Source organism: Sorex araneus, chromosome 5 (genome assembly GCF_027595985.1).
Source record: "Sorex araneus isolate mSorAra2 chromosome 5, mSorAra2.pri, whole genome shotgun sequence".
In the NCBI taxonomy this organism is placed as follows: Eukaryota; Metazoa; Chordata; class Mammalia; order Eulipotyphla; family Soricidae; genus Sorex; species Sorex araneus.
In genome coordinates, this window is record NC_073306.1 from 53900374 (window position 1) to 53926775 (window position 26402).

The window sequence follows — 26402 nt, forward strand, 5'->3', positions numbered from 1 at the left end:
GTGGCACATCATCCTGGATTCCAACTTGGCTTAAAGATTGCTTTGGGGGTGGGGGGAGAGAGTGGGGGTGAGGAGGTTAAGTACTTGAGCTGGTAATGGATCCCTAGTGTTATTTTTATACCAAATGGTGCTAAGATACCATGGACTCAATTATCTAGCACTATTGTTTTGGAGTTTAACTATTTTCATTCAGGCACCTGAAATCAATGTTTTAAAATTTGCACGGATTGGACCAGGATACGGCTCGGTGGCAGAGCACTTTGCCTTGCATATGCGAGATCCTAGGTTCAATTCCCAGCAATGCCTGGTGCCCTGAGCACTCCTGAGAGAAATCTCTTAACACCCAACTGTGAGTTGCTCCCAAGCAATGCTGGGTGTGGTCCCCAAAGCAAAATAAATAAACATTAAAAATTTAAACTCATTGAATATAATACAAGATTTCAACAGACATCTGCACTTAGCAGACGTTATCCCCTCTACAGAGGAAATGCACCTTCTCAGTCATGGGGGTGGGGGTGGAGGCCCTATTTCAGGCATTCGTGCCCTAGAGAGCCACCCACCTTCTTTCCCCTTCCAGCCCACTGAGGTGCAGACGGATTGTCCACAACTGGCCACAACAGGTTCCTTCCCTGGACCACCGAAGCCCCACTTTAGTGCCTCCTTGCTGCTTTGGGGAGAAATGCAAAGTGTCTCTGCAGCCTCATCATGTGTTTCTGCAGCCTCATTGTGTGTCTCTGAGGTCTCATTTGTGTCTCTGAGGCCTCATCATGTGTCTCCATGGTCTCGTTATGTGTCTCTGCGGTCTCATCATACGTCTCTGTGGTCTCATCCATGTGTCACTGCAGCCTCATCATGTGTCTCCGTGGCCTCATCACGTGTCCTCATCTCAGGTTGCCTGGACTTCAGTCCCTCTCTGGGGCACATCCTGGCTCCCCAGGGCTTCTGGCCGAGCCCTTCTCAGCACAGGAGAGCACCTGATGTGCTCATACCCCCTCACAGTTACACTTCTCAGAGTAGCCTGACCAGGCCCTGGGGCTGGGCTAGGAGGCGGCGCGGGCAGCTGGCCTCTCTTGCATACTTTCAGTCCTGGGAACCTGCCCCTCCCGGCCCTGTCCACTTGGTGCAGTGAATCAGCGCCCAGAGACAGGCACCCCAAGTTGTGCCTTAGGTGTGCTGTGACGCGAATGGCGTGTGCCTGTCTGGCCCCAGTGCTCACAGGCACAGAGTCAGTACTCAGAAAATACCTGTCATGTATGAAGGAACAAAACTTGGGGTGCTGACACTGAGCTGTTGAAGCCCCAGAACTTCTGGCCGTTTCCATCAGGGCCCTTCAAGTAGGCTGATGAGTGCTCTCCATGTGACTGGGGGGGCATTACTCGGAGGGTGGCAGGAGCCCTCGTCTATACCCCACCTCTCTTCCCCGTGAGCCCTGATGTCCATGTGACTGGTGGGGGGCATTACACAGAAGGTGGCCAAGAGCCCTCGTCTATAGCCCATCTCTCTTCCCCGTGAGCCCTGATCTCCGCACCCACTCCTGCATCCCCCCGGGCAGGGCGCCTTACCCTTGGGTCTGGTGGTTGGTGGTGTCAGTGTCGTTGGCACAGAGCTCGGGCACTGTGGGGGTGCAGACAGCGGGCAGCAGCACCTGCACGGCCCCGCTGGGCAGCGTCAGGAGTTCCGAGGAGGTGCTGATGAAGACGGTGATGTTCTCCATGGGGGCGATGGTCCCCAGGTTGACCACAAACAGGATCCTCTCCAAGTCCTCATCCAAAGGCACCTTGCCTGGCGGGCCGGACTGAGGGGTGCAGGGAGCGCCTTTTTGTGGGAAGGTCCCTAAGGGTTAGGTCTGGAGTCAGGGACCATGGACTGGTCACCTCCAGTCCCCTCTAAGCTTGCACTGCCACCCGTGTGAGGAGCCCAGTTTGCAGATGGGAGGAAGGGCTCCGTCTGGGGGACTCCGAGCACTGTCCCAGCTACTCCAGAAACAGCTCACTTATCAAATGCAGATCTGAACAGCTGGAGGATGCTGCCAGCTTGGTGGACTAGCTCCCATCTGCCTTGAAAGTAGGGGACTTGCACCCCCCAAAGCCTAGAGGGGTCATGTTTCCACCGCCCAGATTCTACTCCCTAAGAACCTCAGTCAAGCATCTGCCCGGTTTTGTGATCCAGCCTGTCCTCCATGGTCTCTCCTTTAATTTTCTTTCTTTTTTTTGTGATGGAACTTGCACCTAGGGCTGCCCAGGGGCCTCAATGGGGTCACATTGAGGTGCCGGGGATGGAACTCAAGGACTCACACAGGCTAGGCACCTGTTCTAGCCCTTGAGTTCTGTCCCCAGCCCGCTGGGTCTTTCCTTGGGTCTGAAAGGCCCCTCCCCTCCCTCCTGCTTAGTCGTTCTCACCCCTCAGCCCTGCCTTGGCTCCAGTCTGGCCCCCACGCACCCTCCCCTGACATTCATTACCCAGACCTCTCACCACGTTACTGGCAGGTCCTGACTGTTCTTTCAGTGAGAAAATCCTAACAAATGTGAGGGTGACTTTGCATCTGTGCACAGTGAGCATATATCACAATTCTGGAACATCTGGCTCGCTCTCCGAGCCCGTGTTCTCCGCCCTGGACACGCATCTCGCTGGCTTGTCTCTGTTTCTTTGCTCACTCATTCCACCCTGGAGAAGCCTCTGTTCTCTCCTGTACACACCCTTCTCTCTTTCTTTCCCCTCTGTCTTTATATAAATAAGTTTCAATAAAAGTTATCTTGCTTTATCTCCCCCCCACACACTGTAGCACTGCACTGTAGCACTGTTGTCCCATTGTTCATCGATTTGCTCGAGCGGGCACCAGTAATATCTCCATTGTGAGACTTGTCGTTACTGTTTTTGGCATATCGAATACACCACGGGGAGCTTGCCAGGCTTTGCCATGCGGGCAGGATACTCTCGGTAGCTTGCCGGGCTCTCCGAGAGGGATGGAGGAATCCAATGTGCAAGGCAAACACCCTACCCGCTGTGCTATAGCTCTGCCGCCCACACACACACAAAAAAGGATTCTTTAACTTGTTAATAATCAGGTGAACAAACTTTCTTGATCTTAGATCCAACAATACAAATCTCATCAGACACGTGGTCTGATTCAAGCCCTGGCCCTGCCCCTAACATGCTGTTTGGTCTTGGGCCAGTCACTCACCCACTCTGAGCCTCAGGCATCCATTGATTGGAACACTCCTCTGTAGCGGGGCCTGAGGCATGTGCTTGATTGGATGAGTACAACCATAAGTACAACCACCTCTTTGGAGACCATATCTAACTCACACTAACCGGGAAACCGACGATCTGGGACTCACTCTGACCTGACTTATTCTACCCCTTGTGAATTTTGGGATTCGCCAGAGAATGTTCTTTTTCTTTCCCTCCTTTGGTGCTTATCACACTTTGGAGGTGAGAACAGCAATTGCTCCCTCTACACTGCAGACAGCCAGGTGAGGTTCAGAGAGGTTAAGAATTGGTTCCATATCACACAGGGATCCGTATCTCAGGATCCCTGACACCTGGTCCAGGACTCTTTCTACCCTCTCCCATCACCTGCCCTCTGTCGGCCCGAGACTCAGGCTGGGCGCAGGCCCTCCCACGTCCCTTCTGGCTACCCTACCTGTGACGGTGGCTCCCGTGTAGGGGCTATCTCGCTGGCTGCTCTCGAGCTTGGCTTTATCCTTGATCTGCACTGTCACGACGCGGTCAGCAATGACTGCTTCAAAGCCGATCACCGTGGTGGACTCATCCAGGGGGTACACGAAGAGGCCTGTCAGAGCAAGACCCGCACCATGGGGAATCCCCACAGCCCCGCCTTGCGTGCCTCGGCTCTGGACAGGGACCCAGACCTTCGTCTCACTGAATAGATAGATGGTTCTCTCCACTGGGCTGTGGGGGCAGCGAGACCTCAGGTGGGGAGTCTGGGGCCTGGGGGGGGGGGTTGTGACATCAGGCATTTTGGGGCAGGGACCTTTGGTAGTGGGTAGCTGCCCCCTTTTCCACCCAACCGTTACTCTGTGAGGGTGGAAGGGTTAGCGGGTTAGCTTTTGTGATTTTTCATGAGAGAGTAGGAACTCTATTTTTTTTCCTTTTTGTTATCCTCATTATTATTATTTTAGGAAAGAATATAACTTTACGTTTTCAGAGTTAAAGCTAAGGATGGAGGCCAGAGAGAGAGAGAGAGAGAGAGAGAGAGAGAGAGAGAGAGAGAGAAGTGGATAGGGCATTTTCCTTGTACATAGTTGATCCGGGTTTGATCCTCAGAGCCCCATATGGTTCCTTGAGTCCTGCCAGGAATCATCCCTGAGCACAGAGCCAGGAGTGAGCCCTGAGCATGACTGGGTCTGGCCCAATACAAACAAGCAAAACACTAAGGGCTGCGTCAAAGGAAACCTAACAAAGAAGGAATTGTGTTGAGTTGCTTTCCTGGTCCAAGTCAAGGTGGCTTCCAAATCACATTCAGTTGGAACAAGAGTCATTTTTTCTTTCGTGAGAAATATGGGTTTTTGTCTGAACTGTGGAATGGGCCTAATAAACCCATCCGTGGGGGCACCTAGCCCCATCCAACACCAGGAACTGGGGCTAAAGCGAGTGGCTGCGGGTCCTCACCCCACCCTCCCGCCTTTCCTTGTCTGTGACCTGGGGCAGGCGCTCAGTATTCTGAAGCCTCAAAGCTCTGCCTGCAGAGTGCCGACAATGGAGCTCGAGTCAGGCTCTCGGCCAAGGTGGAGAGAGCCCCACGCCCTGAGCTGTGAGTCTCAGGACGCCTGCCCGCCATCTTAGTCTGCTTGTTTTTGGTTTGCTTGGGGTCACCCCCAGAAGTTCTGGAGTGCGGTGGGGGTCGCTCCTGGCTTTGCTCAGAGCATTGGGCCTTCTACAGGCAAAACCTGTGCTTGGTCCATTGAGCTCTCCCTGGCTTGTTCTCAGCTGTGTAGTCTTGTTTTTGTTACTCCTGACAGTGCTCAGGACTTACTTCAAACCTGCGCTCAGGCATCAGTCCTGGTGGGACTCGGGGCACCACATTGGATGCTGGGGATCAAACCTGGATCAGCTGCCTGAAAAATAAGTGCCCTACCTGCTGTGTTCTCTAATGTTCCAGTCCCGCCCACAATCATGAACTGGATGCTTCCTTGACTTTCCACGCACATGCATTCCCTTGTGATTGGGATCTTTGGGATTCAGAGGTTCTGGATGGGGCCTGGCCACTGCCTTCCTCTCCTGGGCCTTGCGAAGCTCTGGGTCCAGGGGCTGTGAGGAGGCTCCAGACAATTTGATCTTGCTTACCCTGCTCACTAATACCTAAACACCACGGTGCTCGTCCCAGAGTAAGCCTTCCACAAACGCTGGCCTCTGTTTCCCCATCTGTGAAATGGGGAGACTGGTCTGTCTGCAGGTGGAAATCAAAAGGCTGTCCCCAAGAGATTCAGTAATGTAACCTTCTGGGGGGCTCCAGTCAGGTGCCCTGGGAGTTGCTTTCTCTCCATTCCCTTCTACAGAGCGGTGGGGTCAGTCATTTGCTCTGCCTCTGAGCCATCAGGCTGGCACCCACAGACAAGAGGATTGGGGACCAGGAGTCCTATTCTGTGGGTGAGCAGAGACCCAAATCACAGCAAGCCTCTGACAGCATCCTCCTTCCCACCACACCCTGCCCAGACTTCTTGCTACTCCCTGAGTAGACAGGTGTGAGGTACAAATGGCTCCTTGCAGACCATTGTACCTCTGTTTTCCAGCCACCTCACTGATATTCGCCCATTGGTTTCATTCCCACTAACTCGGTCGTTAGTTCACTATTCCTCTTCCAGCCCTGGGCTCACTGGACCCTAATTTCCACAGAAAAAAGGCTTTTCCCAAGTTTGTGCAGGTGTGAAGTGCAGGGCTGGGGATTCCTGGCCCCCTCAAGCCCTCTGCTAACCTGAGGTTCCCTGAGAAAGTGGGTGGGCTCCCATCCTGACCCATTTGCTGCCAGCTTGGAGGCACACAGGGTGGGAATAATAATCCTTCTTATAGAGGGAGCTGGGACTTGTTCCAGGTCATCAGGCTAGTAAAAGTCAATGTGGGCATTCAAAGTGGGAAGGAAGTGGTCCTGGGCAGCCCCCAGGGGGCTCCTTACCCTGGAAAGGCTGAGACTCCAGGTTGCCATAGGTGAGGGAGGCGGTGAGACCCAGGGCATAGCCACTGACGAAGGAGGTGACTTCGGACGCGGTGAGGGGAAGGGCTGCCCCTGTGAGCTGGTTCAGCAGACCTGGCATTCTGCCAGCTACACAGCTTTCAGGACCTGCAAGAGTCAAGAAGGGCTGCAAGTGGGGAGGGGTCCCCGCTCCCTCTTCAGTCCGCACATGCACTTCCAGTGTGTGAGCCTCCATAAGGCAACTCAGTCCTGTCCAGGCCCTGAGAAGTGGTCCTGCCCTTCCCTGCCACTCCCAGGAGAGACTTGGACCGGAGCTGTGGGATTCACCCCCAGCTTAGCCCTGACTCCCCAGGGAGGACCAGAGAGAAGCTTCGTCCTCACTCTGGAGGGTGGGTGGGCACCTGCTTCTGTCAGCTCTGGCATCCTGAGGCCGATGACACGACAACCTGGGAATAGCTCCCCAAGTCCCTCCTTGTCCGACTCAAGTGCCCGTTTCAGTTCTCACTGGGCGCACAGGCTGACAGCCTGGGAGGCAATCCTGGCCCTGCCCACCACACCCCACCACTCAGACTGTCGCCAAGTCCCTGCTTGGTCTCTGGAAAATCCTGGACTTTAGTGTGTCCTTTCTTCTCTGTCACCAGCATCCCTTCCCAGCCCACTGCCATCCCTGCCCACACGGCAGCTCTCCCATTGGCCTCTTGGGTCTCCCCTCCCCCTTCTGTACGCCAAGCGAACATTCCAGCACACAAATTGAACTGGTCTCCATGACACCATCTCTCTATCTCCAGGGGTTTCCTGCTGCTGGTGGGTGGACTCACACCCCCATGCTCAGCACACTGGGGCCTGTGGGGGTCCTTCTGGCCTCTGGAGCCTCTATATCCTCACACACATTTTGGGAGGCTTCTCAGCTGCTATTCCGTTTCTCAAATGTGCCCCACTTACTTCCATCTTTGTACTTTCCCTTTGAATCCTGGAAACCTCATCCCAAGGCCCACTTTTTTTTTTTTAAATTGAATCACTATGAGATACAGTTACAAAGCTTTCATGTTTGAGGTTCAGCCATACAATGATCGAATACCCATCCCTCCACCAGTGTATACATTTTCCACCACCAATGTCCCTAGTATCTCCCCCGCCACCATTACATTTCTCCCCCTTCCTCTATGGCAGAAAATTTACCTCTTACTCTCTCTCTCCTTTTGGGCATTATGGTTTGCAATACAGATACTGAGAGGTCATCATGTTTGGTCCTTTATCTACTTTCAGCACACATCTCCCATCCCGAGGGATCCCTCCAACCATCATTGACTTAGTGATCCCTTCTCTATCCCAGCTGCCAAGGCCCACTTTGATACAGGGAGCTGGACCCCTTAGCCCACAACTTGTCTCTCATAGGCCAAGTTTCTCTTGAAAGAGAAACTTCTTGGGGGTGTGTGAGGAAACATTTAGTTTGAGTGAGGGTCTTGTTCTGGCCTGTGTCTGGAAGGTCTGAGACACATCTATTCTGGCTCCTCAGAGCATACTGAGGTGAATGAATGAACAAGCATGAATGACAGGTGTCATGTTGGCGGTGGGCGAGCTAAGACCTCACAATACTGTCAAGCCCCTGAGTCCCTCCCAGATAATCACTTGCCTTTGAGAGGTGAGGAAGGAAAGCAAATCAAGCAAAGCAAATTGGAGGTGAGACTTTTTTTCTGGGTTCCCTCCCACTCTCCTACTGTGGTAGGTCCACCACCTGACTGGGGAGGCTATTCTGTGGCTCTGGTGATGCTGACCCTTCACAAAGTCGGGAATTCTTGCCCTCCGAGTTTCCGTCACCCACCAGTTCGGCTCCTGTGCTTCAGTTCTCTCTGCCAGACTCCACAGTGGCTTTTAATTAGGGTCTGGCCCAGACAGCTCTCAGTCCTGGCTGATCTCCAGCAGGCTGACTGACAGCTGGGAGCAGATAAGGAGCTGCCGGGCCGCTTCCTCTGGGGAGTTTGCTGTGCTGGTGGCCGCAGCGAAGCCTGGCTGCTCCCCAGGGGCAGAACAAGATGGCAGAATTCATTTCCGGATGGAGGCCCTCTCCTCTCTGCTGCCGCCCACCTCGCCTCCCCCCACCCTCCGCCTCCTCCACATCCGTCTTTGCTCCTGGCCAGCAGGCAGCCTTGGAAATTAGCAGCCAGATTGGATGCAAACATGGGGTGCATCTTGGGGTAGAGTTTTGCCAAGGCCAGTCTTTCCACACTGTACCCAGAGCCCAGTCCAGGATGGCATGTTTGGACGATAATGTTAACGCAGGGCAGACGCCCGACTGATTCTCAACAATGGCAGCCCTCTAGGGAAAAGTTAACTTGAAATTCTGGGGTTGGGAGAGTGCTAATGGATGCCTATTCTCACCCATTCATCCAGCATTGATCAGTACCTGCTGCTTTTCCTGGTCCCAAATGAGCCACTGAGAATGCAAAGATAATACACAGCTCCTTCCTTAGGCACTTAGGTTTAGTGCTTATGTAGTCCAATAAGTGAAGATCATCGTAATATGGCAAAAACAAACGAGCTGGCACATATATGAGTCTTATTCAGCCCTCAAAGCAACCTTCTGTAGTCTATAATCTAAAAGGCAACATTACATGCAAGTCTGGGGTACTCAAAGGATGCATGGCATGGGGCCATCTATTTGTACTTGATGCTCTTTGCCCTTCTTTTGGGGTTCCCTTTTCCCAATGTTGCTCAGAATGCCCGGGTACCCCTCCTGGTGATTCTCGGCCAGCCAGACTGCCAGGTCATTGTAAGGGTGCAAGGCTGTACTGCTGAAGATAACCCCCCCTGCCTTCCAACAGGGCTCAGGTGCCTTAAGGTCATATTCAGAGGTACTTGGGGACCTCCAGGACTTTACTTGATGATGCTCAGGGGAACGTGAGGTGCTGGGGTCTATCGGAACCAGCCGGATGCAAGGCAAGTGCCTGAAGTTCTGCACAACCTCTTTAGACTTCCCATTCTCACTTGAGTGAGCTCTAGGTCACGGGAGGCACCTGAGACTGACAAGGAAGAAGCCTCTTGGACAATACTAGAAGTCAGGGGTGAGATCTTAAAAAGGGTCTGGGATGCTTATAGAAATGCATCTGGACTGTGAGCTGAGCTACGACCCCATGCCGCCCGAGGAGGGGGAAGGATTTTATCTCCCAGCGCTTTCTTTCTACGGGGAAGACAGCAGCGGCAGCAGCACCAGCGCCCACGTGGCGTCCGCCATTTTCTAGGACTCACAACCCAGAGGTACTCGCTTTGTAGTGACGTGGCGCACAAGAGATCATGGGATAGGGGTGTTACTGGCACGCCCTCGGCCCAGATGAGATCCGGAGCAGCTGCGCATGACACGGCCCCTCTGCTCCTTAAAGACTATGATCCGGGAGGTTCTACTAACCCGTTCTGGCACCCAGAGACTTATAGAAATGCATCTAGACTGTAAACTGAGCTAAAAGAACAGAAATCCAAAACCACGCGGCCGCTGTTGCGGCCTATAATCTTCATTTTCAGCCATGGAAAACAAACTATCAAATGATGCCTTTTCATCAGGTTTGATTGTTGGGGGAAAATTCCAAATAATAATAGTCAGTTCTCCGTTGAAATATTGAGTGTATCCAAAGTATAGAGAGAATATTCCGCACTCAGTTGCGGGGGGTGGGGGGGTGGGAGGGTGTATATTGGGGTTCTTGGTGGGGGAACATGGGCACTGGTGAAGGGATGGGGGTTTGATCATTATATGACTGAGACTTAAACCTTAAAACTTTGTAACTTTTGTCACGGTGATTCAATAAAATAAAATTTTAAAAAAAAGGGTCTGGGATGAGCAGATCTCAGGGGCTGATCCGGGCAGGTCATAGAACGTCAGTATCAACATATAGTCCATTTCCCTTTGCTATATTCTTCCTGATTTACCAGACAATCTTCGAATGGGTTCTTGACTTTTGAGATATTGAATCAGGAAAATGGGCTGGAGAGGTGAGAGAAAACAGCAAAGGAATTAGTAAACTGGGGCTGGGAGAAGAAAGTGGGGTCAGAGACCCTAGTACACCTTGAGGAATAGTTGGGGAGGAACAGAAAAATGGATTATGGCAAAGGTGGTTCCCTGTAGCATCTTTTGTTAATAATAAATATACTGATAGTGAGCCCTAAGAACTTCCTATAGACTCTAGGAGACTCTATGCAGCTTCTGGTATAAACATTCCACACCAAGACTGTTTCCTGCTGGTCCAGAGCTCAGAAATCTCAAGTGACCTTTGTCCTTTTGGAGCCAAGCAAGCCTAGATTTGAATCCTAGTGACTTAATGCCTCACTCGGACCAAAGGAGTCACTTCATCCTCAAAGACTGGTTCCCACATCTAAAAACCTGGGTGAATGTGAGATCAATGGGCTCCTTGCTCACTTGCGCTTGACAATTAAAATGAATATAGTCATCTTTGGGTATCATGAGGAATTGGTTTCAAGCCCTGCCTCCTTACCCCCACCCCATTCCCATCCAACAGATATTGAAATGCAGGGAGACTCATACTATGGCTGAGATATCCCAGACACCCAGTCCAGGGCCAGTCCAAAGAGAACCCTCCCCCCACCCCCAGCCACTTGTTCCCACACTGCAAAATCGCTGCCATGCCCCTGGCCAGAATCTATTGTGTCGGAAACAAGCCTCACCCAGAAATTAGCCAGCTGAAAAATTAGGTATACCGATTTCCAGAGATTTAGATTTGTGACTAAAATCTCCAGGCTCTCTTGGAGTTGAGATAGGCTACTTCCCCACACCTTTCTGTACTTCTGGAAGATCCGGCAGTCACGTCCACACCCCAAAGCCACGGTCCAGTTAAAAATGTAACTCCAGCTGTACCACCCAGTTACAAATTCTGGACTTTTGAGAGTGCGCGAGCAGCCACCTTGTGGCTACTTGATGTCTCCAAAAGCTAAAGAGTTGGGGCTAGAGCGATAGCACAGCGGGTAGGACATTTGTATTGCACATGCCGACCTGGTTCGATTCCCAGCATCCCATATGGTCCCCTGAGCACAGCCAGGAGTAATTCCTGAGTCCATGAACCAGGAGTAACCCCTGTGTATCACCAGTGTGACCAAAAAAGAAAAAAACCCCCCCAAAGCTACAAGAGTAATAATTCAGTAGTAACACTCCAGATTGGATGGATGTAACATAGAAGGCAACCAACCTCTGCTAGCCAAACAGTGACACAGAAGACTTAATCTGTAACAACATTTTAGTAATCCCTCATACAAGGCTTTAATGTCTCTGTGGTGAGATCCAGCAATCTGCACTAATTTTCCTCTAAGAAATTATTTTAATTTTTTTTCTTTTTGGGTCACACCCAGCGATGCACGGGGGTTACTCTTGGCTCTGCACTCAGGAATTACCCCTGGCGGTGCTCAAGGGACCATATGGGATACTGGGAATTGAACCTGGGTCGGCCTCGTGCAAGGCAAATGCTCTACCCGCTGTGCTATCACTCCAGCTCCCTAAGAAATTATTTTTGATCATTCAGTTAACAATTTGTTGATAATAAGCAATATAAAGTAAATTACTGTGGGCCCACTATGGGGACAGACTTGAGGGGTAATTGGGAAAATTGGAGACAATGGTGGAGGGAAGGTGATAATGACGGTGGAACTGGTGTTGGAATATTGAATGCCTATAACAAGCCATCATGAACAACTTTGCAGACCATGGTGTTTATATAAAGTATAGGGGGGGAATTGTACATAAGGTGGCCTTACCTATTTCATGTAAATTCCAAAATATATTAGTACACAATTTCTTTAAAAGCTTTATTAATGACAGGTAAGGCATAATTATGACCATAATGAGATCTAAATATAAATATAAAATCTTGGCAGAGATCTAAATATAAAATAAAATTTAATACAATATACTTTGGATCCCAGAGTTGAGAACTTACTTATGTAAATGAGAATAAGCATTTTTATTATATTTCATTAAAGGGTTTTCCTTTCCTTATTCATATAGGTTAAAAATAATATAGAAATCACAAATTGTTTTGTAGTATTTCCAGTGTTTTTCCATAACAAACAATACAAAATATATTATTTCGGTCTGCTTTGGGACAGGGATTGGGGTTTGGAATGGAAAGATCTGAAATATGGTGGTGGGAAGGTGTAATGGTGGTGGGATTGGTGTTTGAATATTAAATGCAATCAAATATGGTGAATTACCTTATAAAATTTAAAAATTAAAAAATTTAAAAACAGAAATCACAAATTGGCTTTTAGTAATTTATTTTTGATTGTTGTTCCTTAGAGTTTTGTTGGAATAAGTAATATTGAAGCCAATTTGTTATGTGCTGAAGGGGGCATTTTGGGGATGAGAAGGAAACTAAGAACATTGGTAGAGAAAAGGTCACTTTGGTGGTGTTGGAACACTACGTTCCTGAAGCGACTGTATAGTGGACAACTTTTTAAATCATGGTATTTTTCATAAAATAAATATAAAAATAAAATGGCATACTATTTGCATGTCATCTGTGCACATTCATTACTATGAGTCCCCGCTGTAACACTGTTCCACTGTCGTCCCATTGTTCATCGATTTGCTGGAGCAGGCACTAGTAACGTCTCCATTGTGAGACTTCTTGCTACTGTTTTTGGCATATCGAATACACCACGGGGAGCTTGCCAGGCTCTGCTGTGCGGGTGGGATACTCTCGGTAGCTTGCCGGACTCTCCGAGAGGGACAGAGGAATCAAACCGGGTAGGCCACGTGCAAGGCAAATGTTCTACTCACTGTGCTGTCGCTCCAGTCCGCTAGATGACTTAAAGAGTGTGAATGTGCTATAAGCAGCTGCTGGGCTGTACTGGTTAGAGAACCGTGAGGAGAAACAAAAGTACATTTCCACGTTCAGCACAGACACAACCACTGCAGGTGACAGAGGACACATTTTTGATCCATAGCTGGGGCACTAACTATGATCTAGTTATCCACTATGGAGGCTAACTATGATATTTAAAGAACACCCAGTTTTGCCTGGCACACAGCAGGTGCTCAATAGGTGTGAGGTGAAATGAGTGAAGGAATAAATGAATGTCAATAGCCTCCCAAGGGCACCAACCTTTCGAGACCTCCTAGATAAGAGACAGACAGTGGGAAGCGGCAGGTACGAGTGTCTAAACGATGGAAGAGACAGATACTCAGTAAACCCACAAGCCCAACAGATTTAAAGTATGGCCTCTTCTTGCCACCTCCGCTATTGTCACCCTCTTGCCCCCTTACATATAACCCCAGTGAAACAGCCAGTACTCTTTAGAAGACATAGTTCAGTCATGTGACTACTTTGATGGTTCCCTAACCTGGACCCTTTGCTCTTCTGTTTTCCCCTCCCACCGTGGATGTTTCTGCTCCCAGAAAGGCTTCTCCCTTAGATGTCCTCAGGGCTAGCCCCCATCACTCCCTCAGCTCTTGACCCAGCGAGCACCTGCTCTGGAGAACTCCCCTAAACACCAGCTTGCAATTGCCCAGGCCTTGCCACTCCCTCCCTCCCTCCTGCCCTGGGTTTGTCTCTTCTGCAGCATGGATCACCTGGCAGACAAGAACAAAAATGTTTCTGGAGTGAAAAGATGATCACCACCTCCCTCCACAGGGCAGGGACGTGATACCTTGTCTGCCCCAGCCATGTAACCATGCACCCCAAGCAGCGCCTGTCCTGCTGGTGGGTGATGAAGAAATATTTGTTGAATGAATGGATGGGTGGATATGAAAGGGTAGTGCCAAGCTGTCCCTTTCATGGTTTCCGATTGGGTCAGTCTCGGGAGAGCAGTGGCAAAGTGCCAAGTGCCAGGTCCAGGGCAGAGGTTCTGGGAGGCTGAAGCTGTTCCACCCACAAGGTTCTCATCCCGCTGTGGCTCCACCAGGCCCCCCAAATATGCCTCCCCAATGCAGATTGGTTCCATCCAGTTTTCCATAAATTTTTAGCTCCCGGAGGTTCTCTTTATTGCACTCTGAGTGGGCCTAATTCAGGCTGCTCCTCCTCACCTCACACCTTACCCCCACTCTGGAGATGCAGTCCTCTCCAGGGGACACTTCTTAGTCCTGTCACTCGCCCCTCCCCCATGTCAGGAGATAGGAGATGGGTCCTCCTTGGTTCCAGCTGCTCTTCCAAGACCATCAGGCTTGTCCACCTATAAAACTCTCTTCCTAAGCCTCAGCCCTTGCTGCATGCCATTTTTGAGGTCCCCATGAAACATCCTGCCATCCATTTGAGAAACATGTGACCCTGGCTCCAAGCTCCCTCTACTCCCTTGTCCTGTAATAGCCACTGACTTATCCTTCCACCCAGCTCCACTTATATCTCAGGAACCCCCTTGTGCCTCCTGTGTTATTTCATGCATGATTGCCCCCTCTCCAAACCCAACTACTCAGACATAGAGACCACACTTCAGAGAACAGCCTCACAGCCGTCTTGGCCTCTGGCTTGTTGGTTTCCCCTTAGCATCACCCTGAAAAACTAGGTCTTCTGCTTATTTATTCTGTTTAATGTGTCTTCCCAGCCCTCTGGCATGCAATCTCCACTTGAATTTGCAGCTTTAGCCACCACGTATAGAATAAAGCCAGGGGCGTAGAAGATGCCCAATAAATATCTGTCAAGTGGCTGAAACGTCACTTCATTATATCAAGTGCCCTATACAAATCGAATCTGACAACGGACCCCACTCCTCAGAGGTTGGGGTTCTGTGCCTAGATGAAAACTACAACTCTCAGAGGGCTGAGTTTTCTGAAGCCAGTAGGTGATGTTGCTGAACTCCAGGAGAGGACAGGCCACAGTTGCCATGTACTTAACTGTCAGGCTACCACATCTCCCGCACTAAGTGGCATTTCCTTCTCCCTGTGCCCCAGATTCCTGCACGTGGCTCAGTTCAGAGGGGGGATCTATGTGGAGTCCCCTCCAGGTTCTTGCTTTTGAGAGCCATTGCTGAAGCTCCTGCCTCCCTCCCCTCTCCTTACTGGGGAATCTGAGGTACGGAAGAGGAAGTCCGAGAGTCAGTGTTACACGGTGGGGAAGTGGCTCTACCTCCCCAGCCTGTCCTCTTCCCTCACCAACCAGCTATCGCCAGGTTCCCTGGAGCTGAACTGATGAGGGAGAGAGAGAAGCAGGTGAACTGGGGTCTGGTCCCCTAGTTCTAGGTGCCTCTCAAGCTGTGACCATGAGTTCGGCCAGCTTCTGCCCCTGACCCAGGTCTAGGAGACCCCCTTGGGGTGGCCTGAGTTCCTGGCCAGGATGAGGTGCGGGAGCAACAGGCCAGATGCATGTGATGATTTGCTTGCAGGAGAGTGCCTGCCCTACCTGTTTTGTCATCGCAGCAGGGGCTGGGGGCTCTGGGTCAAAGAGAGACGCCCCCATGCACTCCCTAACCCCCTTGTTATGTAGACAAGACATAGGGAAAGAACAACTGGCTTGGTGTGGGCATCTAGAGTGCAGCCTGGGGTCCTGCCTGGCCTGGCCGCATCCTCGCCTGGTTCTGCCACCTGCACACGGCACGGCCCCACATGTTCCTGTTGGGCTCTCCTGTGTCTCAGTATCTGTAGGACCACAACTGGGTGGTTCCGCTTCCTAGGTGTCCAAGAGGAGGAGGGCAATGGCTGCCTGGGAGCCGGTGTGTGGGAAGTAGGAGCAGACTCTCCCTCCCTGCCTCTCCCGTGATCCTCTCTGCAGAGGGCACGCCCCCTCTGGCCCTAGCGCAGGCTGTCAAGAGCTGGGCAGGTCCTGGGGTTCGGTACCTGGCTCAGTGGGATAAATAGCTCCTCCTTTTTCACCCTCAATGCCTACCTGTCCCAGAGACAGCACAATAGGCTCCCAGAAGGCCATTCAGGGGCTGCCCCATCCTCTCCCATACCAGGTCCTCCCACTCCCATAGGGGGGATCCTGACATGTTGCCACACACAATATGAGCTACATTTTACCCCCTCTCAAGCCCCAGTTTGGTGTTCTTGGGTCAACACTTACCTTGGGCAGGCGATCCTCGTCCCTGTACCCGGCTGCCCCTGTAGGAAAAGCATGTCTTCACCCCCCAGGGGGGTCTACCTCCACAAACCACCACAACCCGGACCAACACCAGCAATCCCGGAAAAGGTGGGCAAGGTTGTTAGGTTTTCTGGATCAGGGTGATGGCTTGAAGCTTCTAGAATTCTGCCGTCCTAACATTCTGTTTTTGTTTACTTCCTGGCTGCCGTCTCCACCAGGCCTTTCCGAGGGTCCTGGGCTAGAAACTCTTGCTCCTTCCAGCACAGTTTCCCCATGGCCCAAGTGACACATGTCACTTAAAATGGGTGGGGTCACGGCAGATTGCAGAGTAGGGGTGAGGGAGTGGAGTGAGACCTGTTGTAGGATCCTCGGGCTCTCTGGCTCTTTCAGGAAACCACACAAAAGCCCTGTCCTAGGCCCTCCCAAAATACCTCCCCATGACAAATGACAGGTGAGAGGTCCACTCCTGCCCCTGGAACCTGCCTTTCCTCCCCTGATGCATCAACACTTCATTTTCTTGGCAACTCAGTTTCATCTCCTGCATAATGGGTCAATAGCAGGGTCCTTTATTCCCCAGGATTATTGTGAGGATTTTAAGTGAGACCCTCCCTCTACAGTGCTTACTCCAGAGTTTCACCCGTAGTAAATGTTGGCTATTACTTTACTTTACTTTACTTTCCTCTTGAGAAGATTTCCTCCTGGTCTGTCTCTACCAATTTAGACTGTATCCAGGCTCCTGTGTTTATGACATTTCTTCATGCCTGCCATGACTAGATGTGATCTCCAGTGACCCCAGGGGCCCCTTTTCCTGGGGCACTAGTCTGGTCTAGATGTTGGCTGTGGACTATATTATTACGTTCACTTCCTGTGGGTGTATGCCAAGCTGCAGGTTGCTTCTCTGTATGTACTCTCCCTTCAAGGGGACAGGAAGACTGAGTGGGCAGAGGGCACTGGACAAGGAGTCCAGTGTAGCCCTTCACAGAGATCCTAATGTCACACCTGCCACAGGAAGACAGCTAGCAGGCCTTGATGACTAAAACAGAATAGTAATAATTGAAGCCAGTATGAGGGAGTTTGAACCTGGGCTAACCATAATCTGTCTTGTTCCTCAGATATTACCCAGCACAAAGAACAGTGACTGAAGCAGTTCTTAAACAATAATAACAGGGACTGGAGAGATAGCATAGGGGTGAAGGTGCAAGCAGCCAATTCCAGTTTGGTCGCTGGCACCCCATGGTCCCCTGAGCACTACTAGAGGGGGTCTGTGTAATCTCCAGCACTGCATTCTGGCTCTGGAAAGCATCACATCCCTGGGCGCTGAACCACTGGCCGTGTTGGCTGAGTATTGTGGGGAGAGACCCCCGGTCTCCCGAGGATCACTTGGGAAGTCCCCTCAGAATAACAACAGCTAATGCATCTGGAAATTGTGATGCCTCCTAGGTGTGACTCTAAGTGAGTAACTTCATGTGCCTTTGCTCAGGCAAAACCCTCAGGACAGCCCTATGGACAGGCGCAGGCTCTGGGTGCCACCTCTAACACCGTGAGCACATGACCGGAAAACAGGTGCTGGATCCGGCCCACACCAAGACCATGGCTCCATGCAAAGGCAAGAACCCCCGCTGCTCCAGGGGAGTGGGAGATGGGCCCCTCCCCCACGAAACTCCCAGTCTCAGAGGTAGCGCTCAGGATCTCGGAGTGAGGGACTTACCTCGTGTCTTCCCCAGGAGGCACATCATCTCTTCTTCCAGAGAAGAAAACCCAGGCCCACCGAGGGTCCCACAGTGAGTCAACAGGGAGCCAGGTCCAGAGTCTGGGGGCCCCTGCTGGTTCTTACCCAGAGGTCCAGATCCTCACCAGGAACTAGGGAATCCCCTCCTCTCAAGAGTTCTGTGCAGGCCCACCAGCTACTGCCCTTCTGAAATTCCTTCCTGGAGTGGGGGAGGGCTGAGAGGTCTCCCAGGCTTTGGGCAGAAATGACCACTCTGCCCCCTAATCTTTCTCTGCGGTCAATCTGTCAATCTGTCCGGGAAGCTCTGCTGGGAAAGGCTCTGGATGCGGAGGCAAATGGGCAGAATGGGCAAACACAACCAAAGGGCTCCCCATGGGTCTGGGGTGGGGCAACTCCCTGCAGAAGAGGGTTCAGTGTTTGACTCCTGGCTGGGCCTGCAGCTGGTGGGGAGCTGGTGAAAGATGAGCTGGGAGTGGGGGTACAGTGGAAGAAGCTGGGCCTGGGCACAGAGGTGGATGGGACTGGCACTCTGGAGTCCTCATGGCCTGTATTTGTTTTACATGTTACCTAGGTGAGCTGAGGAAATGTTTGGAACCTTGCCCCAGCTCCTACATCTAAATGCCAGGTGGGAGACTTATTCTCTGGCCCCCTCATTCTGGGGCTATGTGGTCATTATTTTGCCCTCACAACATCCACAGAGGTAAGAGAAGTGCTCTCTCCCCTCCCTCCCATCTATAAGTCCCAGGAACAAAGAGGGATTGTTGCAACGGAGACCAGACCAAGCGAGATCCCTAAGCAGAGAGAAGGAGATGGTGGCAGGGTCCTGTCAGCTGGCCTGAGGTCAAGGGCTCAGCTTCTGCAGCATCCTTGTTTTTTATTTTATGCTATTTGTTTCGATATTGGGGATCAAGGCCAGGGTCTTACACATGCAACACAAATAGTGTCCCACGGATTAAATCCTCAGCCTGACAGCCAGCTCTGAAGCCCAGCTCTTGCACTGCAGGGTGACAGGGGCTGGTGAGTCCGTTTCTCTGAGTCTCAGCTTTCTGATGTGAACAGTGGGCACAGCAGCCAGCTTCCCGCCTGGTACCATTGGGATGAAATGAAGCAATGTGAATGGTGGATGCCGACTGAGCGGGCCTCCTATCTGGGCAGATAGGTGGGACTCAGTAGAGATGAAAGGTCAGAGCCCTAACCAAGGGCTGGGCTAAAGCTGTGAGGATATAACAGGGCTCATTTAAAGGGGGAGGGGCAAGGGATGGGATTCAGTGGTCAGACCCAAATTCAAACTCCAGCATCAAGTGACCCTCTTGAGAAAAGCTCAAGACATCTCCTTGCATGCTCGTGAGCACTGCTGAGATGACCATGGTGACTTCTGGCATCACAGGGCCCAAGTAACACCTCATTTTCAAGCCCCAGCACTGAACCAGAGACCAAGGTGGCCAATTATCAGCAGGATTGGTCCCCTGGCCTCCTGAGCACTGCTTGAAAGGACCTTCCACTCCCCACCCCACCAAAAAAACCTAAAGAAAAATAACAACCAGTGGGCAGTTTGGGCCTATGGAGGGGGAGGGCAGGGAGGGAAGAAAGGTGAAAAGCGAGACAATTAAGGCCTCCCAGAGTGCTTTTGAAGAATCTTGGAGAAAATCTTGGAGACATCTTAGGAAAGGTTTCAAAATTCCAAGAACAGGGAAGGATAAAATTAATAGGAATTAGGGAGGACATGGCCCCCGACTCTCTCAAATCCGCCATGAGTTATACAAGGAACAAGCACCCATGCCTCATAAGAAGTGATTGGCAGCTAAAGCACATTCTCCTCCCTGAACTAACGGTGCTCTATAAAAGGAACCAAACAATGCTTATTGTCCCCGTTCTCAAGACCAGGGGACTGAAGCTCAGAAGAGGAGAAACCTGAGGGAATTGGCTCTTAGTGGGTCTATTTTTCCTATGAGATGAACTGAGTGTGTGTCTCTCTAAATTCCTATGTTAGAGGAAGTCATGGTCTTTGGGAGGAAATTCAGTTTAGATGAGGTGCTGAAAGTGAAGTTTATTCCTTCCAGGAAAGGATGGCCCCTTCCAAGAAAAGAAAGAGTCTGGAGCACACTCACCATCTCTCTCTCCATGCCAGTGCAGTGAACATCCAGCAGGAGGGCAGCCACTGGCTGTGAGAGGAAGGAAGGAAGGAAGGAAGGAAGGAAGGAAGGAAGGAAGGAAGGAAGGAAGGAAGGAAGGAAGGAAGGAAGGAAGGAAGGAAGGAAGAAAGGAAGGAAGGAAGGAAGGAAGGAAGGAAGGGAGGGAGGAAGAAAGGAAGGAAGGAAGGAAGGAAGGAAGGAAGGAAGGAAGGAAGGAAGGAAGGAAGGAAGGAAGGAAGGAAGGGAGGGAGGAAAGAAGGAGGGAGGGAAGGAAGGAAGGAGGGAGGGAGGGAGGGAGGGAGGGTGGAAGAAAGGAAGGAAGGAAGGAAAGAAGAAAGGAAGGAAGGAAGGAAGGAAGAAGAGAGAGAATAAAGAAAGGAAGAAAAAAGAGAGAGAAAGAAATAAAAGAAAAAATGAAAGAAAAGAATGAAAGAAAAGAAAAAGAAAGTCAGCTACCCAATCTATAACATTATTTTTGATCTGGCAGCCCAGAATAAGATGTTATTAATGGAACCTACAGGCTTGCTAGGTCAGGCTTGATAGCAAGAAGTGGACTCCACTGGCTTCAAGGTTTTAATATCTGTGGAGAAAGTACTACGTGCCATGGTCCGTGTTAGGAGGGTGGTGTTAGAATGGATCTCATCCTAGAGAACCTTTCCCCCGGCTTCCGCCACCATCTGTTAGACTTCTGATCAAGACTATTAACCCAGCTTTCTGGAAGAATTCTGCATGTGGTCTTCATGCTGTTGGCCAGATAATTCTGGGTTTCCTTCTCTGTACAGTCTGCTCTTCCTTGGCCCTGGAACACTGTCTGTGTGTTATCCAGTTTTGCTCCAGCCAAAGACTCACCTAAGTGATATATGTTACACCCAAGTGGAAGCTTCTCAAGTTAGTAAATAACTGGGGATGCCTTTTCCTTCCATGCAATCGTTGGCATGGCATCTGTCCACATGGAGCCTCTGTTAATCTGGGCCTAGATGTGGTCACATCTATGAAGTGTGAGCCACTTCAGACATGCGTGATGAGCAAGGATAATAATGATGCTTTGGGCTGCAGTGTGATCCCGTCCCACGTAGCTAGAAGAGCCCTGGGAGTTCAAGCAAAAATGATGGAATATGGGACAGAAGTCACACAATTAGAAAGGGGAAAAGAGGAGGGGAGGGGGGAGATGGGCAGTGAGCCCATTAGAATAGAAGTCCCACAAAGGCAGAATTTTGATATGTTTCTCCAAGCCTGGATCCTAGAAGTACACATGGCAATTAGCTGCTCATTAAAATTCAGATACAGGATTGAATGATGGAAGGAATGAATGATGGCTAGCAATGAAAGAAGCAAGAGACTTGAAAAATGAAATAGTGTGGCTTCAGATTTGGTCTTCTAATCCACCCACCATCCACCCACCCTCCTTACATCCATCCAACTCTATAGATGTTGAATGCTCATTAAGGGAGTTTTCCACAGTCCTCCAATAATTGAACCAGGATAAGTTCATTCCAACTAGATTCACTTTAAACAGGGACCAAAATTTCACAGGAAGTAATAAATGAAAATTTTTTTCAATCGGGATTTTATTTTGAAAGTGAAACTAAAAATATTGGAAGAAAGTAATAATTACAATTACAAATATGCTATGAACAAAGAACAAACCCTCTACTGGCTGGTTTGTGGAGAGGGGATTATTTTCTGAAAAATCGTATGTAGCATGATGTGACTTTAAAAAAATTTCATATTTCACTGTTGTAGTATCATGATGAACTTTTCTTGTTGAAGAGATCTGGGGGCCACAATTAATGGTGATCAGGAGCTATGGCTGGCTCTTTACTCAAAGGTCATTCCTGGCAGTGCTCAGGGGACTATACAGGTTCTGGGAATTGAACCTGGGTTGGCTGTGTGGAAGGCAAGTGTCTGACTCCTGTATTATCTCTCCAGCCCTTCCCTCATGAGCTCATGGCTATTAATTTCTTTTGTGGCTCACTGGCCTAACTCTACCAGGTTCTCATTTTTCAATGACGGTATAGGATTACTAGAGTCATCCAACATAAATTTTGGTTGGTTTTATAAAGCTCCACAACTTTCACAGCATTGTGGTTTTACCATGTAATTTTCTGGCATTACATGGCATTAAATGGTCAGCTGCTGATCTCCACCCAATAACCAAGAGAAGTTCATGGACACAGACTTGAAGTGATGGTCAGTGATCAATGTTGGCTCTGAGCAAGAACAGATGTACATGCAGGAACATTCTTTAAAGAGTCAGCTCATTAGTGTCTTCTGTTTTATTGACTCTACTTGCACAAAACCTCACATCTCTGGGGCCTCAGGGAATGATGACTATACAACCCCCTGCACATGGTGTAAATGAGCGCTGTGGAGACTCATGGTAAACCAGATAGACACATCTGCTATACTCCCATTGCTCTTATCTATGGGCCTAATCTAAGAGCCTGGAGCATCACTTCATAGTCTCCAGAGGAAAATCCATAGGAAGAACCTCTTAGCAGTGTCCTGGGCCCTGAGATTTGACCCCTAGTGTGGTTAAAAAGGAAAAGAGCTTTGTACCGAGGCCACCTACCGCCCTTGTCTTGGGTGGCACATCCTGTAGCAAAGTGTCGTCACACAGGGCCATGGGATCCCTCCAGATCCTGAGAGGATCAAGAGGCAATTCCTTGGATAGATCAGTCTTCTTGAGGTTCTGGTCTGATCCTAGTGTTCCCTGTTCCAGGAATATTAATAGCCGGACTCTGGCATGTCAAAGTCAGTCTTAGCCACCACATCTGTCCCAGAGGCCTGCTCTCATATGGCGCCACTCTTCCTCTATTTTCCTGACAAATCAGGAGGTTTGCTTTTCCTGAGACCCCTGAGAGGCCCTTGTCGAATCCTTTTCCTTCCACTCAATCTATTTGTTTCTAAAGCTACTCAGCCTCCCAGACGCTTTCGAACCCTGTCTCCTCTTAGCTGTGTCCTGCTGTAATCAGCTCCTTCCACGGCGTGCCCTTACCCTCCTCTAGAGAGTGGCCCAAAGATCCTTCTCATCTCATTTTTCTCCTATGGGCCCTAAGTATATGGCATGTGGCCTGGATACACTTACCTCCTCACTGTGCTTCTGGAGATATGGCTCCAGATATGTTATGTGACCTTAAATATAAGGCTCTCTGGGCATATCAAGACTGAGTTTCCTAGATTGTCAGATAGGGATTAGACAACATCTCATGGGTAAGATACTGGCGAGGGTTTGACACGCACAATGAAGACACCAGGTACCAATCAGCTCCCTGCAAAGACCCCTTCCCTATCTCTTTTGTAGCATCACTCTTTAGGGTAGGACTATTGTGAGGCAAGTGACTGGCCCATCATTAGAGGCAGAAATTCCTCAGGATGCAGTCCCAGGCCTTCTGCCCCGCACTCTGCTCCCCTGCTCCTTTCTCACACTCAAGACTTTGCCTCTCTGCAGCCTGGGCCATCCCTATGGCCCAGTTCATATTCATCCCTTCGGATTTCCCCTCTGGACGAGGTCCAGGAGACCTCGAATCCTGGAGTTAAGGCCTGGGCGCCATCGACCTGGTCTTGGGCAGCGGATTCCTGGTGGTCTCCCCAGTAGAGGTGGGCACTGTTCCTGAGTTAGAGGACCTATGACCTCTAATGACCTGAGCTATGACCCCAAACATAGAATAGATGTCAGCCTCAGTGCACACCCAGGGGCCAAAATATTTCCATTCTTCTAACTTGTCTACTCATTCCAGTGATCTGGCTTGATACCTGTCCAGCAAGACCTTCTGCGTCCCCCTTCCAACCCTGCCCGTGCTCACGCCTCCAGCCACTTAGGAAACCAATCCTGCTCCCCGTGGTGTGTGTCCTCCAAGTCTTTCCTCTAGCATCGCTGCCTCCAGGAAGTCTCCTAAGTCCCACACTGCACACCCCTGATCTCAGCTTTTCTCTTATCGGGCTTCCTCTCTTAGAGGGGAGAGAGCCCTTCTAAAGCCTAAGGGTATCATAAAAGAGTATCCAGAATACCCTGCTCTTAAGGAAGGCTAATGGGAAACAGGACTAGGCGACCTGAAGCCATGCTGTGCCCACTGATCCCTGGACGGGTCCCAGTGGATCTAGGGAATTCTGTTGACTTATTGACTTATTGATGGCGACTCTTTGTATGACATTTCCCAAGTTCCCTTCCTTGGTGACTGGCCTGGAGACGCTCCTGAGACAGTGATAAACCTGAGTTGACCCAGCTTGGCCCCTGAGTCACGGAGTTGGAATGCATTAGAGAAAATTGGCAGGAAGCGCTGGGCTACAGCAGCAGACAAGACAGCTGGACCTGGAGCAGGAGGTCACAGTGAGCTGACCTGGGCACTGCTCCCACTGTCCTTGCCATCCAGTTTATCCCTTTGCCTTAGGGTGTGGGCCTTATCTGTGCCACTGTCCGATCAGGTGAGGCCAGCCCTAGGGCACCTGCTCAGGGGCATGGTCAGTGAGGGACAGGGGGAAAGGCTGCCCAGGGCTGCCCCTTCAGGGTGCTTCCCCCCCAGCAGTGTGGGGCTGGTCACCCAGGTCTCAGAGGACATTTACAGCCTGAGCCACCCTAAGCCAGGAGCCTTGGCCCATCTCATGTCAGAATAGTAGACTGCTAGGCCTTTGGCCTGATGGGGACCCAGGGGTCTGCTCTCTGCTCATCAGGGTTCCGAGGAGGAACCAGATAGAAAAATCCCCCCCCCCGCAACACCCCCCAGGAGAGATGCAGACCAAGACTTGGATGATGAGGACCCTGCAGGCAGCTACCACCCTAGGCCTTGGGGTTCCTGCCCAGAAGCCTCTGGTGCAAGTTCAATCTACAACCGGGTGCACGCGTGTGTATGTGCATGTCCACAGGCCTGCATCGCATTCTTACGTCCCTGTATGTCAACACATGCAAGAGGTCCTCCACACTGCTTCATGAGGTAAGCCACTCACATCCACAACAGAACCCCCCTCCCCGACTCAGCCAGCTCCGTCCCTACAGTTCCCTGCACTCACACCCAGACACCCACCACACACAGACACCCAGCCATGCCCCCCACCCAACACCCAACACAGACTGTGCCCTCGGCCCTGCACCCCAGAGCGGGAGGACGGGGGCTCACCTCGTGCCTGGAGGGCCTCGGCGGCTCAGTCCCATCAGCTGGCTGGGTTCAGACAGGAACAGGGCGGGAGCAGGCTCCTGGGACAAAGAGGGGAAGAGCAACTGCCTCTGCTTTACTCTTCCAGAGAGAAAGGGTGGGGGAGGGAGGCAGAAGAGCCTGTTGCTCTCAGGAAGGAAGGAGGTGGGGGAGAGCTTGGAACCCCCAGCAATTATCCCTCTACTATAGGGCTTCGGGGAGGATGGGAGGAACTGTGGAATCATCGGGCTCCTGATGTTATGACGGGACTTCCAGTGGGGGGCTTGTCTTGTCAGCAGACACCGCAGCTGCACTCGCCAGCCAAGTCCCCCAACCCCCGCCCTGCTCATCCCTCCTCTGCCGAGCCCAGCGGAGCCCAGAGCCGCTCCTGCTTACCTGGCCAGAGCAGAGGGACTTGGGGCTTTGAGAACACTGGCTCCTGCCGCCAGAGGCTTTGGGGACAGTAACGCTCCAGGCTCCAGGCGGTCAGCAGTCACGAGCCCAGCAGCAGAGACTGGACAGCCTGCAGAGCTCCTGGCCACCAGGGCTCCTGGAGGACTGACAAGAGGTGCTGGGGGGCCCCCAAGAGGTGAAATGAACAGGTGTCAGCGATGGAGAGAGGGAGGAGGCAGAGACAGAGAGGAGGGGGGAGAGAGAGGGAGAGAGAGAGAGAGAGAGAGAGAGAGAGAGAGAGAGAGAGAGAGAGAGAGAGAGAGGGAGAGGGAGAGAGAGGGAGGGAGGGAGAGGGAGAGAAGAGGAGAGGCAGAGAGAATGGGGAGGGAGAGGAGAGAGAGAGAGGGAGGGGAGAGAGAGAAGAGAGAGGGAGGGAGGGAGAGGCCACCACTGGCACTCCAGAAAGGCGGGAGGGAGGAGGGGAGGAGTGGAGAGGCAGGACACGCATGTGGAGAGCAGCGCTAGCTCTGCTCTTCCACTTCTGATGTGGAAACACCCAGAGAGACCCCGACTCTCTCGCTGAAGCCCCCTCCCCACTAGTGCTGGCACACAGGCACACCCCCACAGACACACCCAGATTTCCCTTGGGACAACCCAGGTTTCAGCTGCCCTTACCTTGTCTGAGAAGCAACACGTGTCTGGGCCCATGCGTCCCCTGCCTGTCCCTGTACTCTGAGCTGCTGGAGAGATAGATAGATAGATAGATAGATAGATAGATAGATAGATAGATAGATAGACAGACAGATAGATAGATTAGAGAGAGAGAGAGAGAGAGAGAGAGAGAGAGAGAGAGAGCGCCGG

At 51.1% G+C, this 26402-nt stretch overlaps 1 protein-coding gene across 1 annotated transcript in view; it reads right to left on the reverse strand.

Annotated features, from left to right (window-relative positions):
* The window catches only part of VWA5B1 (von Willebrand factor A domain containing 5B1), a 66347-nt gene extending 40596 nt beyond the window's left edge, over window positions 1-25751 (reverse strand). The window contains exons 1-5 of the mRNA XM_055139228.1: window positions 25545-25751; window positions 25134-25210; window positions 6134-6298; window positions 3644-3793; window positions 1563-1815 (exon numbers count right to left, since the gene is read on the reverse strand). Coding sequence (XP_054995203.1) covers window positions 1563-1815; window positions 3644-3793; window positions 6134-6272 — 542 coding nt within the window. The 5' untranslated portion in view covers window positions 6273-6298; window positions 25134-25210; window positions 25545-25751. The remainder of the gene's footprint in view (window positions 1-1562; window positions 1816-3643; window positions 3794-6133; window positions 6299-25133; window positions 25211-25544) is intronic.
* Window positions 25752-26402: the final 651 nt, after the last annotated feature.